Source organism: Phocoena sinus, chromosome 6 (assembly GCF_008692025.1).
Source record: "Phocoena sinus isolate mPhoSin1 chromosome 6, mPhoSin1.pri, whole genome shotgun sequence".
Taxonomy (NCBI): Eukaryota; Metazoa; Chordata; class Mammalia; order Artiodactyla; family Phocoenidae; genus Phocoena; species Phocoena sinus.
This window is the reverse complement of record NC_045768.1, coordinates 70,260,295-70,280,207: the sequence shown is the minus strand read 5'-3', so window position 1 is coordinate 70,280,207 and position 19,913 is coordinate 70,260,295. Positions and strand designations below refer to the sequence as shown.

The following is a 19,913-nucleotide window of genomic DNA, read 5'->3' as shown; positions in this document are numbered from 1 at the left end:
GAAATAGAACTACCATACGACCCAGCAATCCCACTACTGGGCATATACCCTGAGAAAACCAAAATTCAAAAAGAGTCATGTACCAAAATGTTCATTGCAGCTCTATTTACAATAGCCAGGATATGGAAGCAAGCTAAGTGTCCATCAACAGATGAATGGATAAAGAAGATGTGACACATATATACAATGGAATATTACTCAGCCATAAAAAGGAACGAAACTGAGGTATTTGTAGTGAGGTGGATGGACCTAGAGTCATTCATACAGAGTGAAGTAAGTCAGAAAGAGAAAAACAAATACCAATATGCTAACACATATATATGGAATCTACAAAAAAAGGTCATGAAGAACCTAGGGGCAAGATGGGAATACAGATGCAGACCTACTAGAGAATGGACTTGAGGATACGGGGTGGGGAAGGATAAGCTGTGACAAAGTGAGAGAGTGGCATGGACATATATACACTACTAAACTTAAAATAGCTAGTGGGAAGCAGCCGCATAGCACAGGGAGATCAGCTCGGTGCTTTGTGACCACCTAGAGGGGTGGGATAGGGAGGGAGGGAGATGCAAGAGGGAAGAGATATGGGGACATATGTATAACTGATTCACTTTATTATAAAGCAGAAACTAACACATCATTGTAAAGCAATTATACTCCAATAAATATGTTTTTAAAAACTAATAAAAATTTTCAGGTACACTAAATATTAACAATAAGACATCTGCTAGTACTTCTTTGTCTAAAGAGGACTGACAAAGAAATCGTGAATGCAGGTGAACAATATAGATTTTCATTAACTTAAAAGAACAACAGTTATCTATAATGTTGACTAAAACAGGCTTAACAAAAATGGGGCCAGGATTTGATGTGGAGAGGGAGTGTGGAAACAAACCCAGAGACACTTAAAAGTAGGACCAGTTTTTGCTAGAAGGAATTTATCACTCACCAGACCAGAAGCAGAAGACTAGAAAAGATAAAGCCTTAAAGAGAGTCCTTCAACTCTACACCTCTATGAAGAATCTAGTCAAGAGTTGAGAGGCTTGGTAGTGGTTAATTATCACCAGAAGACAATGAACACCATCCCCGGTATCCATGTTATTAAGAAGACAATGATAACCATTTTGACTGGCGTGAGGTGGTATTTCATTGGAGAGGTTGTGGAGAGAAGGGGACCCTCCCCTACACTGTTGGTGGGAAGGTAAATTGGTGCAGCCACTATGGAGAGCAGTATGGAGCTTCCTTAAAAAACTAAAAATAGGGCTTCCCTGGTGGCACAGTGGTTGAGAGTCCACCTGCCGATGCAGGGGACACGGGTTCATGCCCCGGTCCGGGAAGATCCCACGTGTTGCGGAGCGGCTGGGCCCGTAAGCCATGGCCACTGAGCCTGTGCGTCCGGAGTCTGTGCTCCGCAAAGGGAGAGGCCACAACAGTGAGAGGCCCGCGTACCACAAAAAAAAAAACCGAAACAAAACAAAAAAAAAACTAAAAATAGCGCTACCATATGACACTTCAATCCCACTCCTGGGCACATATCCAGAGAAAAACATGGTCCGAAGGGATCCATGCAACCCAATGTTCATCGCACCACTGCTTACAGTAGCCAAGACATGGATGCAACCTAAATGTCCATCAACAGAGAAATGGATTAAGATGTGACACATATATACAGTGGAATATTACTCAGCCATTATAAAGAATGAAATAATGCCATTTGCAGTAACATGGACAGACCTAGAGATTGTCAAACTGAGTGAAGTAATTCAGGCAGAGAAAGAGAAATATCGTATGATATTGCTTACGTGTGGAATCTAAAAAGAAATGATACAAATGAACTTATACAAAACAGAAACAGACTCACAGACTTAGAGAACGAATTTATGGTTACTAGCAGGGAAAGGTGAAGGGAAGGGATAGTTAGGGAGTTTGGGATTGACATGTACACCTGCTATATTTAAAATGGATAACCAACAAGGACCTACTTGTATAGCACAAGAAACTCTGCTCAATATTATGTAATAACCTAAAAGGGAAAAGAATTTGAAAAAATAATAGATATATGTTTATGTATAACTGAATCACTTTGCTGTACACCTGAAACTATCACAACATTGTTAATCGACTATACTCCAATATAAAATAAAAAGTTAAAAAAAGACAATGATAGAAGCACAAGATCTAATTCCTTTTAACTTCCAACCAAAAGCTTTTACGAAACCAGTTTACTTCAACTTACTATTGATTTACTGTTTCCCTGTAAATCCGAAATGCTGTTATTAACTCCCAAGTTCAGCACAAAGATGATAAATCACTGTTCAGCTAAAAAAAAAACTCAAAAAAACAAAGTGGAGGCAATAGAGTATAGGCAAATCTAAACTCTATTTGTCGAACAGACAAAATCTGAATCTCAATCCTACCATCCACTACCTGTTTAATGAGGGGAAGTTAATTAACCTCCCTAATTTCAATTTCTTCACTTGTAAAATGAGTATTATAAGATTATCATCAAGGAAATGCAAATCAAAACCACAACAAAATAGCACTTCACACCCACTAGCATGGTTATAATAAAAAAGACAGGCAATAACAAGTGTTGGCAAGGATGTAGAGAAACTGGCACCTTCATACACTGCTAGTGGTAATGTAAAACGGTGCAGTTGCTTTGGAAAAGTCTGGCAGCTCCTCAAATGATCAAACATGGAGTTACCATATGGCCTAGCAATTCCACTCCTAGGTATCTACCCAAGAAAAATGAAAACCTACGTCCACACAAAACCTTGTATAGGAGTGTTCATAACAGCATTATTCACAATAGCCAAAAAATTAAAATAACCCAAATGTTCAACAGATGAATGAAAAACTAAAACGTGGTATCTCCATACAATGGAATATTATTTGGGAGTAGTTTCTTTTTGGAGTAATACAAGGGTTCTAAAATTGATTGTGTTGTTGTGTACACAACTCTGCAAATATACTAAAAGCCATTGAGTTGTGTACTTTAAATGAGTAAAGTGTATGCACGAGAATTTTATCTCAATAAATCTATTTTTAAAAATAACCAGGGCTTCCCTGGTGGCGCAGTGGTTGAGAGTCTGCCTGCCGATGCGGGGGACGCGGGTTCGTGCCCCGGGTCTGGGAAGATCCCAAGTGCCGCGGAGCAGCTGGGCCCGTGAGCTATGGCCACTGGGCCTGCGCGTCCGGAGCCTGTGCTCCACGACGGGAGAGGCCACAGCAGTGAGAGGCCTGCGTACAGAAAAAAAATTTTTTAAATAACCAGCCTCCCACTGCATTACCCTTGGCAAGTTACCTATCTTCTCTACGCCTCAGTTAATTCTTGGATAAAATTAGACCAATAATATTAGCTACCTCAAAGAGTTTGAGATAAAATCAAATGACTTAATATATGGCAAAGCACTTAAAATGGAGCCTGAACGTAAGACATGCTTAATAAACAGCACCATGAAGCAGGGGCTTTGTTGCCCATCTGGCCAAGGGCCGGAGAGCTTCAACCATTAGTCCAAGGCCACACAGCTGGAAATGGCAAAACAAAACTATTTCAAAGTTACTGTGAGAAATGAGTTGACCCATATAACTTCTTACACAGAGCATGTGCTCAATAAATGTTAACTTTAGCTATAAATAGGACAACAATCTATTACAAATTTTGATTTTTTTAAAGAGACAAATATTCAAAATGCTTTCTGCTTACTATATACTACTTCAAAGCAACTGTGAATGAAACCTACTAGGCACTGCTTTATTCCAAGGTAATAAAGTTCACAGTACTTTATTTAAGTTTGAATAAAGTACATTATCAAAAAGTACCAATGAATAAATGTATGACAAATCCTAGCTCAGTCACACTGTCTCTAAATCTTTCTGTTGACTAAAACATTTCTCCAGAGCTGAACCTTGCCCTACTATATAATTGCAGGAATTTAGCTTTTAAGTCTCTTTCCCACTTTATTTCACCCAACCATGGCTCCCAGGAGCACGCAAGAGACCACAGCAGTTGGCTTCCTGTGTCCCAGCTCTGGCCTGTGGCACTCCCAGCACACTTCACCAGCTAGCAGGCCATAACTACAATCTTTCCAACAAGCTGTGATATCAGCCTTGAGCGGGGAGATCCATTTAGTTCCATACTTGCGTACTGTCCCTCAGCCCTAGAAGTAGTAACTGCTCCCTACATTGGTTATTGAGATATTCCTTAGAGCCTCATTTACAGCTTTCAATAATTAAACACCTTTTACTAGTTAACGATTTTTCGTATTAAGTTTTTCTTTGTTCAAATTATCAGTGTGGTTTCTCTCTCCTAACTAGACCCTGACTCATACACTGGTGCTTTCTCCAACCTCCCCGCAACATTCTTTGGGGTAGGGGGCAGCAAGATTTTAAGGACTTTAGAGTTTACAACCAGTGTTTGATTTTTTCACCTAGGAGAACACAAATAGGTGGTTTTAAATATCACATTTAAGCTACAAAGGGATCCTGTTTTTCATACACCATAAATAAAAGCTTATTAGATTATGTTAATCTTTTATTTTAAAGAGATGAATGGCTGGTTTGATATCTTTTTTAATTCTTAGAAATTGGGACAAGTTAAAATATGTTTTATTTCATGGTTATCAACATTTCAGAAATGGATAGGTAATAGAGAACTACATGGTACAGTATATTTACCCTTGGTTTCATTTATCAGAAAAACTGTACTTCTGAAGAAACGCTTTATTTCTAAACCAAACACTCTTAAGTCGGAGTCACCAATTTAAAAATAAATAATAAAAATATAAACAACAAAAATCTGTGATTTTAAAACAAAGTCTTTCTGTAATAAATCAAGACAGTAAAATGATCTTTTGTATTCGTATCAGAAGCACACATTCCTCACTGAACAGAAATTTCTTGAACATCTACTATGCGGCCAACAACAGGTCAAGTGTGGAGGATGCAAAGACAAATAAGCTAGGGTGTTAGCTATTTCTTTAACTATGTGGAAGATAGAGTACTCAGTTTAACAACTGGTAACGTATTTTTAATTTTCCCATCTATAATCAGCTGAAAAAGATAATGCAGAAACACCTAGGGTGGAAGAAATACCAAAAGTTCAACAATTGTTGCAATTTAAATATTAACATGCTTAGAAAATAAAGACAAAGTGTGAAAAGGGCCAAGATTCCTTCCCTCAGTGAGCTCACAGCATAGTCGAATGTACAAATACGTACCCCCTAAATTAAGACACAACACAACTGAGTAATGCTAAAAGTACTTGGATGCAAAGGAAAGACAGTAATGAATTCTGACTCAGGGAGGCTGAGAACACTTGGCTGGGTCTTGAAGAATGAGTAGATCAGGCAAAGGAGATTAAAGATCATCCTGTGCAAAAGCAAAGATTCAGGAAGAGACTCGGGGGGTTTGGGGCAAGTTAAATTTACAGGTATGTTTGGAATCTAGAGTCTGGACGGTTGCAGAAGAAAAGCCAACAGTAAACTGTGGCTTAAATTATTTTAAAGGGTGATCATACATCCACTCAAAGGCTCAAGAAAGCAGCATACTAGCATCAGGAGGCATTTATACCCTAATAGCATTCCTTCCTCCTCCCTCTTCACCAGCTGCTAAAGAGAAAAATCCAGCTATTAGTGCTGATGAATAAGATTCACTCACACCTGAACAAATAGTAAGCTGAGTACTTACACATTCGATTTAGGGTGATCCTCAGTACGTATCACTCATGATTTAAAGGAACAGAACTCTCAGACATAGTGCCCTGTCCCTACCCCCATTCAGAATCCAAGTATTGTTCTCTACGGGCAAACCAAGAGGGAAGATAAAAGGCTATTAGAAACTTTTGGCCACAGTGCGTAGTCCTGTCAGAGCAGATGCAAGAACTTCCTTCTCTTAATGCAAATCAATTACCTATTTCAAGTTTTAAAGTTTTAGTCAAACAATTAGGATTGAGGAAACTGTAGCATACATTCAATTTGCCTGTAGGCTACTTTCTGCTGTATGATCAAACAAGGAACAGGACCAGCAATCCCTAACAATGGCAGGATTTTTGCTGCCAGAACATTTAATCATACATTATTAGAGGAATCTCTGCTTTTGCAGACAGAACAACTGAGGCACTAGCTTGCATTCATGTAATGCCTCTCTCTCTGGCGACTTAAGATGCTTCACCAGTTTTACCTTCTTTAATCCTCATTCAATCCCCATAAAAGTCATAGCTGGGAATAATACTACATTTTACCGAAGGCAAAACTCAAGTACCAAAAAAAGAAAAAGTCTGAGGAATATAGGCCTAGAACCCAGCCACTAACCAGACACTGACAATACTTCTACATTATTCTAACAGGAGCAGTGAGACTGACAAAGCAGAGTGGGGTAAGAAGCCCTCAGGCAGGGATAGGAATGGAGTGTGACAGCAGAGTAGGGCCACATACAGGAGGCATCAAAAGCCTCTTAGTTCTTACAGATCCCAGAACTTCCAGGCAATTGAGATTCTCCACCATGGATTGTGGCAGGTCTAGCAATACGCCGCACTGACAGTGATGACAAAAAAGGGCTCCATGCTCAGAAATGTTGGAGAAGCACTAGGTTAAATAGAACTAGCTCCTTTTCTGCAGGACTCCTCAGGACCTTTAACTACTAATGTACACTGGCAACTCAACAAGCAACAAAGATTACACAGCATTTCCAAAACTTATTTCACAGCCGACTACCGCCCCCTCACAGTCCAGAAGAATATACTAACATCTACACCAGTGCCTGACAGAACGGTAAAGTTCAATGACAGAATTTAAACCCAGACAGATACATCATTAGGAGGTGAGATTATCGGCAGTGACTTAAACCCCACATTACCAATTAACCTTTATGTAAGAGAAACAAGGACGAACTCATTACCTTTTGGTGGTCGTCTCTGTAGCGCTCCTGCTGTACCATTTCTAAAAGGTTTAGAGCCAACTGCTGCCTCGATGGTCCTTCTTCGTCTGGGGATATACAGTCTTTCAAGGCAGTAGAAGCTAATATCTGCAGAACTGGCATCACTAGCAGCAAGGAGGACTTTGGGATTTTCTGACCCTCAGCAGAAGAGAGAAGCTTCAGAGCTAGTTATCAAAACAACAATTTACAGTTTTTAACATTAACACTACAGTCAGGGCTTCCCTGGTGGCGCAGTGGTTGAGAGTCCGCCTGCCAATGCAGGGGACACCGGTTCGTGCTCCGGTCCGGGAGGATCCCACAGGACGCGGAGCGTTTGGGCCCGTGAGCCATGGCGGCTGAGCCTGCGCGTCTGGAGCCTGTGCTCCACAACGGGAGAGGCCACAACAGTGAGAGGCCCGCATACCGCAAAAAAAAAAAAAAAAAAATTAATACTACAGTCAAATAAAATGCTATTTTGTTTAAGAGTAATATGCAAAAAGTTTTCTTGCCCCTTTACAACTGGGTCAGACACATAACTAAGATGATAAACCTTATCCTTTTAGAAATAAAAAGAATGAAACAATTAACTCTTAGCTAAAATAAGCTGTTAATGTATATAACTGAAAACTTGATGATACTTTTAGAGATAATGCATATCATATGTCAAAAAGTAAAATCAACTCTTTTTTAGGTCAATGTGAATTCCTTTAAAATTCAACTTTTGCCTTTATGTCCTGTCAGATCCTCTGCCCTCCACAGAACCAAGAGACCGCAGAGTTCCTGATCTATGGATAACAAGATCAACATGTGTGCTCCTCTTACAAACCCAGCTGAGAATTGTATCAAGAGATGCAGAAGTAAACAAGGTGAAGCAGGGCTGTCCTTCAGCTGTAACTGCTAAGAAGCAAATCAGCAAAGTCTCAAAGTCCATAACCAGCATAACAATCCAGCGCATTATTATAGTATTGTTTTTAACATGGAAACTCAACTTACACATCAGAAACATACACACATGTACAATCACTTACTTACATGTATAGTCTCCCCTAGACTACAAACAGAATGAATTAAAGAATAAATATACTTTCTTTTCAGTTATTGAATGAACGCTGATTTACTGAAAGATGTTATTTGTAGGCTGCAGAGCGAGATTATTAAAGTAATCAACTAACTTCCCCACTACACTAAAAAAATTCAAATTCAAAAAAAAATTAAATTCAAAAACTTTTTAAAAATTTTAAAAATTTTTAAAAATTTAAAAAATTTTGATTTTTATTTTTTGCCAGTGCCATGCAGCATACGGGATCTTAGTTCCCTGACCAGGGGTGGAAACTGCACTCCCTGCAGTAGAAGCATGAAGTCTTAACCACTGGACCACCAGGGAAGTCCAATATTATATTTTAAATCTCTTGGAAGTCAAACCTGAACATGGCATGAAATACAAACCCCTGCTGCTCTGACACAACTAATTTACATTTTTTGCCTAAATGTTAGTCTTAATCCATAATTGTCAGTTATTATGAAAATCCATTATCTTTAACAAAACATGAAATTCATATAATACAAACATTTCTATATTCTTTACTATGGATCTTCCAGGCATTTTTATAAATTGCTATTTACAATCAAGGCCAGTGTTAATAATTAAGAAGCATAACATTGTATCAGTGCTGTGCATTTTTTAAATTTGAAATAACAAATATTCTCTTGGTTATTGTATTTCTTTGAACACTCTTTCCCAATCTACTAAACAATAGTTTTTCATTACTTTTCAACATGACATACTGGCTCAATAGTTTTCAATATGGTTTATTCAATCTATCTAAAGTAACTTCAAATCAGAGACACTGGTTCACAAAAGAAAAAGTCTTCTACCCAACAAATAATAAAAGTATTGGAGTGTTTGATCCTGTATCAGCCTATCATACATGAGCCACAATAAAGGACTATAGCTTCAGAATTAGGAATGTGGTTTCTCTGTGGCTTTGATTTTTTTTTTTTTTTTTGGTCAAAAAACAAAATCCATTTAAATGAAATATCCAGAAGAGACATATTTAGAGACAGAAAGCACATTAGTGTTTTGGGGGGCTGAGGGTGGGAATGAGGATTAACTGTAAATGGGCACAAGAAATTTGGAGGAGGGGGGTTGATGCAAATGTTCTAAAACTAGACTGTGGTGCTGATTGCACAACTCTAAATTTACTTTAAAAAGCACGTTATTGTACACTTAAAAATGGTGAACTATGGGCTTCCCTGGTGGCGCAGTGGTTGCGAGTCCGCCTGCCAATGCAGGGGACACGGGTTCGTGCCCCGGTCCGGGAGGATCCCACATGCCACGGAGCGGCTGGGTCCGTGAGCCATGGTCGCTGAGCCTGAGCGTCCGGAGCCTGTGCTCCACAACGGGAGAAGCCACCACAGTGAGGCCCACGTACCGCAAAAAAAAATAATAATAATAACAAAACTATGGCTGTCAGAAGTAACTGGACTGGAAAATTATACCTATAGGAGGATGTCAAGCGTACTGCTGTAAGGGAAAAAAAGGCAAAAGCAGTTCAGAAAGGGCCTAGGGAGGAGGGTACAAAGAGCATAGGGCCAATAAGCAAAAGCAGGGTAGGAATCAAAGCCTTAAAACAGCCAAGGGTCCCCTCCATGTGCTAAAGCCATTTCCAAGACAGACTGTAAATGGAAGAGCAATTCACCCTCAAAATCATGATGAATTAAAATGCCCAGAAGAATGAGCTACACAATCGGTATCTACCTCAAGCACCTTTTAAAAATGAAAGTGGCAGTGTATCAATATATCATGGCATCATAACATATACATCATAATTTAGACAAGATCCTACATTACTACATGGATTATGGTGGCCCAACTAAAGCAAGGCAAAGGCAACATTAATGTAAAAGCCGCATTTGAAAAATGTGACTTGTTTGCCAATCTGCCAGACCTGGCACCTTGATTCTTTACCACATTATTCGTAAACAGAACTTCTTTTGCCTCCCTTTAGCCCCATTCCTCACTTTTCTTTAAGTCAGTACTGGATAGTCAGAAGAATGTTATCTTTCATTTGTTCTATGCAGGTTAATAGAATAATCATACATTAAGTCTCGTTCAATGTGGCACCAGTTTTGAATAGTACATGTATATAGAGTTTTCAAAACAAATGCAAATGCTAAACACTTATTTTCCTTCAAGGGTTTTATGCTATTGATTCTGTTTGCTATACAAGTGTGAATAAGCTGGCATGCCCTTCAAAATATTTACCAATGTCACTGCTATATGATTTAGATCATAATCTCCTAACGAACAGCTGAGATACTCGGTAAATTATGGTATATGGAACCTTGCACAAAACACCCTTTTGGATAAGAAAAAGCAAGTTCTATTTGATAATGACTAAACAGAAAAATTCCAGAATGGACACTCAAAGTATACAGGACTTTTTTTCTACAGCACAGCAAGAAATGTAGTTCAAGTGACTCCTGCCAATACTTGTGTTTTACTTACATTTTACTCTTGTGAGTGTATTTTTATTTACCTAGACTTAAGATTGGCTTCTGCTGACTTGCCGGAGTCTGTAGTAGTAGTAAAGCTATTCCAATTATGACTGGTTCAACAGGAAAATCCTAAAAAAAAGTAAAGAGTTGAAGAAGTTTCCAGAGCCAAGGCTTTATAACATGTATTCAGGAAGAGTAAATTTAACATGAAATATTATAAACCTATCATACAAAATTATTTACAGTAAGCCTGCTGTATTAAAGGAAGAACTGTTGAAGGCCACAGCAGTCACATATAAATTCAAAATGTTATATCTGGCCAAAAAGCAATAAACTATAAACCAAATTAATTCAGAGGAAAAACCTGTAGTCTTCAAAACAGTCAATCTTTGCAAACCACTGAACACTACCTGAAATACTTAAGAATATTTCATTTCTGGAAAGTAGCTCAATTGTCTGCTTACCTAATACAGACATGATTCATCTGTACAACTTACATAATAAATTATACTTAACAAATTTTAATAAATCTTGTTATTATAATAAAAGAAACAGTACCAGAGAAGCAGAGATTATTTTTAAATTACAGTAATTTATTAAGTATATTTAAATATAGCAAAGTAATAATGATAGAAACTTAAAGTCATTAATTTTACCAAGTAAAATGAAATGAAAAAGAAAAAAAGGATATGTACATTAAGTTCTTATAAATAAAATGCAAGTGACATAAGATAGTACTTGAAGTTTCTAAATAAAGAAAATTATAACATATTACGGAACTAAAGAAGAAAAGCCCAGCACACTTTGCTAAAATTATTTCATTCTGAAATTTACAGAAGTGCCTGCAGAGCAGAAATACCTATGAATCATGAGGACCGGCAAAAAATAAAAATTTTTTAAAAAACCAAAAATTAAAAAAAGAAAATGTGAGGTAGACTCGTGTTAAACACTAGAGAGAAAATAACTTAGTCTGACACACAGAAGTTACAATTTTGGAAATGCTATCAACTCTGGGACAAATTAATAAATGCATATCTACATCTTAGTTATACCATCTGAAAGTGAAATTAAACTGCAAAATCTTCTAATGTGCTCGTTTATGGACTTTTAACAACTAGCAAAAGAAGAAAATGTATGGATTTTTTTAATGGAATATATTCCAATTTGTGTCTTGGGGCCTATATGTGTTCACTGTTTTGAAATATAGTTGAGAATAATGAAGCAACAGTTATCTATTTGAGGACAACAAATGCACTTTGAAACCAATATATTTCCAGTATACACCATCACACCATTCTTTCCCATTTTGCTCAATTGCATTTAAACTCTGCACGCTCATTTTAAAAAAAAAAAAAAACAACCAAATAAGCAAAACTGAGCAAGGTCATTTACATTTCAAATTTACTAGCTACCAAGAGGATCAGAGACAAATCAAAGTATTACTTGTACTAATGCTATCACTGGAAAGCCTTTTTCACACAGGCTATCACTGGAAGGGCCACAAAGTAGCTTCTCAGGGTTCTGAAATGCACTAGAAGCATTTTAAAGGAATGCAACTTAAAGGTATGAAGGCATAAATGAAAATGACATCCTCCAGGAAGAGTGAGACTGGCCTGTCCAGAACAGAGGGTGAAAGGAAAAGAACTAAGGATCAAGACACCAAAAATAAGGAAAAGTAATGGTAAATGATTAAACTAGATGATCTTAAATTGCTTACAATTCTGAGAGGTTACAAGTTTTTTGTGTGATTGACTGATTTTTAATGAACACCTGAGAATGGTATCATTTAATGAGCTCTTTTAATAAAAGCCTGTGTTGGACATCTCGTGTGCTACTTCAAATACTACAGCTATTGCTGTAGTGACTCTTGCTTCCTGTCCCAGGCCACTGAGAGATCCAGAAGTACAGGGAAGTTAAAGCCCCATAGGCTTGACAAATTGGCAATAGAAGCCCAGGGACAAATGCTTCCCCCTTTATTCTGGATCCTTCTGGCAGGTTCTGAGACATATTCCATAATACTTCTCAGCACATTCTGTGATATCGAGCAACTGATTGCTTATAGCAGTGGCCAACTTGATAATACATGCATTGTCTCTCTCATATTTCACTCTTTGTGTCTCTCTCCCACCTGCTTCCTGAGATCACACCTGCAAATGAACTCCTATTGCATAAGCCTTTGCATTTGTGGAAACCCAGGCTCTGCTTTTGCCTTTAGGGAAACTTAAGGTCTATTTCTGGGGGAACCAAGGCTAACTTAGAGCCTATCTGAAGAAGTAAAGAAATGCCTTTATACTGGACCACAGATGTCACAGGAGTCTTAATGACAGCAAGCCCTTGGAGTCCACACTACATCAGAGGTACATCAGAGGTATGTGAAGCAGACACAACAAAGATGGCAGCCCAGCTCACACAATTGCATGTCATGGTTTTTCTACCTACACTGTCCTCTGCTCAGAGTTGACTGATCCAAGCTGGGCCAATCAGATCATTTTTCCTAGGAATCCGACAACGTAAACTGAGATACACAGTGAAGGAAGGTGGGTGTGATTGAATCATCTGATAGCAATGTGTTAGGGAACAGGGGTCCCCAGCCTTACTAAAGCTGGGATGTATAGCGCTCTTCACTTTGAGAGCTACCTAGTCTCCTTACAATCAGTATCATTTTCTGTTAAGAGTACATATTTTTCGGGACTTCCCTGGTGGCACAGTGGTTAAGAATCCACCTGCCAGTGCAAGGGACACGGGTTCCATCCCTGATCCGGAAAGATCCCACATGCTGTGGAGCAACTAAACCTGTGCGCCACAACTATTGAGCCCACATGCCACGACTACTGAAGCCCGCACGCCTAGAGCCCATGCTCTGCAACAAGAGAAGCCACTGCGATGAGAAGCCAGTGCACTGCAACGAAGTGTAGCCCCCGCTCACTGCAACTAGTGAAAGCCCACATGCAGCAACAAAGACCTAATGTAGCCAAAAAATAAAAAGTAAATAAATAAATAAATTTACAGAAAAAATAGTACATATATTTTGCTTGAAATGGAAAGCACCTTAAGTTATCCTTTAAATAAGGCTAAAAATATTTCAACTAAGACCAAATACACTGACACTAAAGTAGCCTAAGAAATACATCCATTTTCAGTGTACAACGAAATAAATCCAATATAAAAGTAGAAAAAGAACAAAGGGGAAAAGAAAAGTTAATGTAATATTTGAATTGAATATCTAGCTGATAAACTCAGTGATACAGGAATACAGGTATAGCCTCTAAATAAGATTGATTTATTCTACTTCATTTTGTTTCAAATTAAAGGGTATATAGACCTAAAGGATATATGTTTGCAAATTAATTTTCCTAGGCTTTTTTATTACAACTCAGAAACTCTGGGACAGAGTTGGGGGACAGGAAATTTCATAACACAAGTATTTTAACTGTTCTACATATTTTTTACTTCTAAAATTGTTAAAATATTGGGCAGAAGGAAGACACAATATAAATATGAACTTCTCCCACAGATACCATTTCATTGCTCAAAATAAAAGTATTCTGTAATTCTACATTAAAATCAATAATATTTTTGGGACTTCCCTGGTGGTGCAGTGGTTAAGAATCCGCCTGCCAATGCAGGGGGCATGGGTTCAATCCCTGGTCCAGGAAGATCTCACATGCTGCAGAGGAACTAAGCTCATGCGCCACAACTACTGAGCCTGAGCTCTAGAGCCGGCGCACCGCAACTATTGAAGTCTACGCGCCTAGAGCCCGTGCTCCCCAGCAAGAGAAGCCACCGCAATGAGAAGGCCTCACACCGCAACGAAGAGCAGCCCCCGCTCACCACAACTAGAGAAAGCCTTCACACAGCGACAAAGACCCAACACAGCCAAAAATAAAAATAAATAATATTTTTAAAGTTGGACTCAAGAGCCAATTTAAAAAGATTCCTACTGGCCAAAAACAGGACAATTTGAATTTTAATGCGGATATTATCTGTAAGAAATTGAATTGCATCAAATATGTTTAAATCTATAAGTTCACAATACTTTTAGAAATTAGTAAGTAAAGGGAAAGAGTCAAGCATTTATCCTAACTTTTCTATATAAACTCTACCACTGGATAACGAAATAGAAGATAGAACCAAATACTTTTTTAATAGAAGTATTCCAGCTAATAAATGAAGAAGAATAGATAGAATTAGAACATCATTTCTTTAACGCCTAATGAATTAATGGAGCTACGCACTGAGCATAACAGCAACCAACATCATAAAAAGAAGAGCAACATATATTATGTGCTTCTTGATGAAAGAACACACCATTCCCTGTAGTCTTAGAAATGAAAAACAAAACAGAACAAAAACCTGAACCTGATCAAGCCTCTATAGCCAACTACCTATTAACTGGGAAATATGTCCAAGTGAGCCACAAGGTTCAATCAGCAGATTTCAAGATGTACAAAACTCCATAGCTCACATAAGCCAGGTTTTTCCATATGTAAACAAACTGCCAGTAAGAAAAGAAGTAGGGAAAGGAATGGAAGGAGACCATCTTTAGTGTAAAAGATACCTAAAAGATAGATCACACATGCGCACACCAAAACTGTATTATGATATGAACAGATACACACATAGGCAGTAAAACTATAGAGAAACGTAAAGAAGCCACTACTATAGAAGTCAGGATAGTCCGGGCAGAAAGGAGGTTGTGATTAGGACCGGGCTCCTGGAAAATTTCTGGGGTGGCCAGAAAAGTTCTGTTTCTTGCTCTGTTTGATGCTTACAAGGATGTTTGCCGTCCATGCAAAAAAATAAATAAAAATTATGAAAATTATTTGAGGGTACTAGTTTAAAATGCAGATGCTTGGGCCCCACACAGCCCTGCTAATTCAATACTTCTAGGAGTAGGCTTTTTTTTTTAGAATCAATTTTATTTATCTATTTAGGTTTTGTTGGGTCTTCATTGCTGCGCACGGACTTTCTAGTTGCAGCAAGCAGGGCCTACTCTTCATTGCAGTGAGCAGACTTCTCATTGCAGTGGTTTCTCTTGTTGCAGAGCACGGGCTCTAGCCACGCGGGCCTCAGTAGTTATGGTGCACGGGCTTAATTACTCCGCGGCATATGGGATCTTCCCGGACCAGGACTCAAACCAGTGTTCCCTGCACTGGCAGGAGGATTCTAAACCACTGCGCCACCAGGGAAGTCCTGCATTTTTAATTAAATCTGCCTAGTGATTTTTATGCACTCTAGTCTGAACAATTTGACTGGAATATAAACGTCACAGATCTCGTCTGTTTCACCTAACTGCTATAGCAAAGTGTTTGCCGTAAAAAACTGTCTACTACTCACATAAATCTACACAAACACAAAGGAACATTATGGGACTTACCTGTTAAGTACATTACATTTATGGTTAAGACAGGCAATTCCAAGTAATTTAACTAATATTTTCTATATATTATTTATCTATAAATATTATATATCCATATTTTCTATATATTTTTGTATTATTAGTATAATAATATATATCAATATATTATCTATTAGAGCTATATCTAATAGGTATAACTATATATAATTGATATAAATAAACATCTGAATAGGAATGACATTATTATTTTATTATATTAATTATATAATTTATAACATATATTACCATATATTACATGTTACTATATATTACTATTATATCTAATAGATAATATGTATATTATATTTTCAATATTACTATATATATTACTATTATACTAGATAATATATACAATATTAATATAACACAAATATATCATTATATAATATTATATATAAAGTCCCAGCATCCATGAAACCATGCTAGTCACAAAACTGACAAAAGATTACTTGAGCCTTCCTCGGCTCCCACCTCTTACCAAAATCTACACTCACTTTCTCTGTTTCCTCAGTTACCATTCACTCCCTTATTCCAATCTGGTTCCTATCACCAACACTCTGCTGAACCTGCTTCCTTTAACATGAACAATAAATTTCTACTTGCTGGATCCTAAGGGGACTTTCTATCCCATACTTAAATCCTCTCCCCAGGACACTGTTGACCATTCCCCTTTTTGAGATATTCCTTCCCTTGATTTTCATGTCTGAGACAGATGACATGGGACAGAGTATCTCAAAAGGGGGAATGGTCATCTGTCTCTTCTGCTTGTTATACAATCCTTCTAGCTGTACTTTCTCAGACTTCTCTTTATCAGTACACTCCAAATATTTACAGCCCCTGGAATTGTATCCCAAGCCCTGTCATGAAGTCCACGGTTAAAACTTCCACCCCAAAGTAGAAATCTATTTACAAGTCTATACCTTTAGCCTAGGCTTCTATCCTGAATTCTAAAACCATATATCCATCTATGACCCATGCATACCTCAAACCAAGCATATCTAAAACTAAATTTACCATCTTCCCTTCAGCATCGGCTACCATTTCTCAAGTGAACGGCACCATCCAGTTGCCCAAAATAGAAAGCTGAGACTCTACCAAGGACCTTCTCCTTGACCATGTAATCAAGCACAAAGCCCTAATGATTTAATGTCCTATATTTCTCTTTTCCTGCTCTAATTTCCCTAATTAGCCCCTGCCATGGACTGAGATCCCTCCCTACCAAAATATATACGTTGAAGCCCTTAGTGCCAACTGACTGTACTTGGGGTAAGGAAGTAATTAGTTAAATGAGATCATAAGGGTGCGGCCTTAAAACAAAAGGATTAGTGTTCTTATAAGAAGAAACAATAGAGACCTCATCCTTGCTCTCTCTCTGCTTTGTGATGACACAGTGAGAGAGCAGCCTTTTTCAAGCCAGGAAGAGCAAGAGCCCTTACTAGGAATCAAATTGGCCAGCACCCTCATCTTGGACTTCCTAGTCTTCAGAATTGTGAGAAATAAATTTCTGTTGTTTAAGCCACTCAGTCTCTGATATTTTGTTAAGGCAGCCCTAGCAATCTAAGACATCCCTCCTCACTTCCTGCCCTATTAGTGTCGCTCTGCTCTAAACCCTCCTCCACTCTCCCGCCAGAATGATCTTCCACACACAAAAATATGAGGGCACCTCTTTGCTGAAAGGTCTTCCATAGCATGCCACTGCCTAGAAGATAAGATGTAAGCTCATTTGTGTGGTATAGAAGACCCTTCATGATAGGCCCAGCCTTATCTCTTACACCTTAATCCTTTGGCAACACTCAACACTTTTTTTCTGAACAAGCCATGCCTGCCTACTCGCTCATGTTTCTGTGCCGGGGCACATGCTGCTCCAGCAGCTGGAATGCCTTCCCAGCCTCTGGTTTGTACCAAGCAAACTCCTACTCAGACTTCCTCAAATCTGAACTCATGCCCTACCTCCCTTAAATTGTGCTCCCATTGTACTTTAAATATACCCCCATACAAGCAATTTACCTTATTGTACTACTATTATTTATTTGCATGTTTGTAAGCTCCTTGAGGTCACAGAATGGCCTTTTCATCTAAGTACAAGTGGCCCTTGAATAACACATGGGTTTGAACTGCACAGGTCCACTTGTACATGGATTTTTGTCGACAGATATGTACTACAGTACTACACAATCAGCGGTTGGTTGAATCAACAGATGCAGAACTCCAGATAGGGAGAGCCAACTGTAAAGTTATATGTGTATTTTCCGCTGAGTGGAGGATTGGCACCCCTAATTCCTAAGTTGTTCAAGGGTCAACTGAATTCTTCTATAGGGTGTGGCACATAAGTGTTCAATACTTGTCTTCTACATGAATAAATGAAAAAAATACCACAGTGGCAGACCCTTAACTGATGCTCCAAAGAGTATTTAATGACTCATTTTTATAATGAATGATAGTAGTACTATTGATGCATTACTAGTAAGATCTAATAGTATTAGATCAAAACACCTTTAATATGCAAGAAAGAGAGCACACCCACCCTGCTACTAAAAGACTTACTTAAGTGATAACTGACATTAAAACTTCTTACTATCCTTACCTCCTTCAGAAGTTCAACACTGTGCTCTAAAAGGTGAATTAAAGATGAGCATTCCCCAGTTATGTTTAAGCTGACTTCACAGACACACAGCAGCTGAAGGGTCATCTGGATAAGCTGAATTTTCCAGAAAACAGGATGACGCAAAAGGCTTAAATATACTTCTTCGATAAACAGCATCACTTCTGTTGTCTGTATCAAATCTCTCATCTGTTTGAGAAACAATCTTGTGATATTAAAATAATACACAAACCAAAGGATAATTTTAGCTTATATAAGAAGCTTTACCAATAAAATTTTTTTCCTCTAAACCTATAAAGACTTAAAAGGGATAAAGAAATTTATGTAACTCAGAGAGAGTTAAACCATACAACTCTGCTTTCTCCTTTTGTCACTAACCAAAACACAATTTGCTACTGTTTTTGTTACTGCTGGCTGGCACAAATCCTTTTCATTTATTTTTCTAACTACTCTGAGTGCAGACTTTTAAAGACAAATTACATGACAATACCAACATGTTGAAGGAAATTAATTAAAGTTGGTTCTGAGTTCTCCAAATGGACTCTCCTTTCTATAATTTCAACATAGCTACCTGGAAGGAAAGGGTTGGCATGTTATTCTAATGCACTGCTAAGCCCTTCATCTGAACGAAATTTGCTCAGACAACCTTAACTGAGAGCATCATTTCCACACTTGGCAGATGCAGTGAAAGACGACATTCAAATGGTAGTGTCTTCTCAGCTGGCTAATGTATTAGATAGGAAGGACTTGGGTGCTCTTGAAAATCCCAATTCAATTCAAACCCAGCTGTTCTGATCAAAATTCTGGAGTTAGTATTAAGGATATGGTCCTGCTCACAGACACACTGGCATTTCCCAGAGATTACAAACAATGAACCATCTGCTTCAATCAGGAGCCTTGTGTCTGTTAAATTCATCAAGAGGAAAGCCTACAGTTAACCAGCTGTACCTTTCACCAGTCGTTACCACCATAATAACCCAAAATGACTATAAGTTATACACAGAGAGAGAAGTTAATTCCGAACAAACAAGAAGAAAAAGAACTATTAAAAGATCAAGGGGAGGAGACAGCAGAGAATACTTAAGTTATAAAAAAATAAATGTGAACAGTTCAGTAGCTAAATTATTTCATTCTTTTGCAAATATACAATGGCAAAGGCAAAAGGCCACCAAGAAAGGAATTTTTTTTTTCAAGAAAGGAATTTACAACAAAGTAAAGCCCCATGTTTATTTGACAATATATTTCCTTGAGTGCATTTTTTTGTACATACTTGAAATTTTCCGTAATAAAAAAATTTTTTGAAAGACAACCTCAGCAACTTAGCATTAAAGGCTCTCTAATCTTTAACATTACCAAAATTCTTAACAAGAATACTTTGTAAGTAATGGTTTCTCTTTATGTAGAAATAGAACATGTGCAATGAATAATATGTGAGATGACAAAAGTCACAATTAAAAAGAACTACTGGAACCAAAGTCAACAGTGAAGTTCAAAGCA

At 37.9% G+C, this 19,913-nt stretch overlaps 1 protein-coding gene across 8 annotated transcripts in view; it reads right to left on the bottom strand.

Moving 5' to 3' along the window:
- Positions 1–19,913, bottom strand: part of FOCAD (focadhesin) — a 314,089-nt gene that overhangs the window by 207,988 nt on the left and 86,188 nt on the right. For 7 of the 8 annotated variants that reach the window (XR_004350331.1, XM_032634650.1, XM_032634653.1 and 4 more), the window contains 3 exons: positions 18,399–18,605; positions 10,458–10,545; positions 6,901–7,103 (listed from right to left, as the gene is read on the bottom strand). Coding sequence is in view for 7 of the 8 variants with exons in the window: in XM_032634650.1 (XP_032490541.1) it covers positions 6,901–7,103; positions 10,458–10,545; positions 18,399–18,605 (498 nt within the window). In the remaining variant the exon portion in view is untranslated. Of the gene's footprint in view, positions 1–6,900; positions 7,104–10,457; positions 10,546–18,398; positions 18,606–19,913 lie in introns of those variants that run through there. The other variant, XM_032634657.1, reaches the window with a different exon arrangement.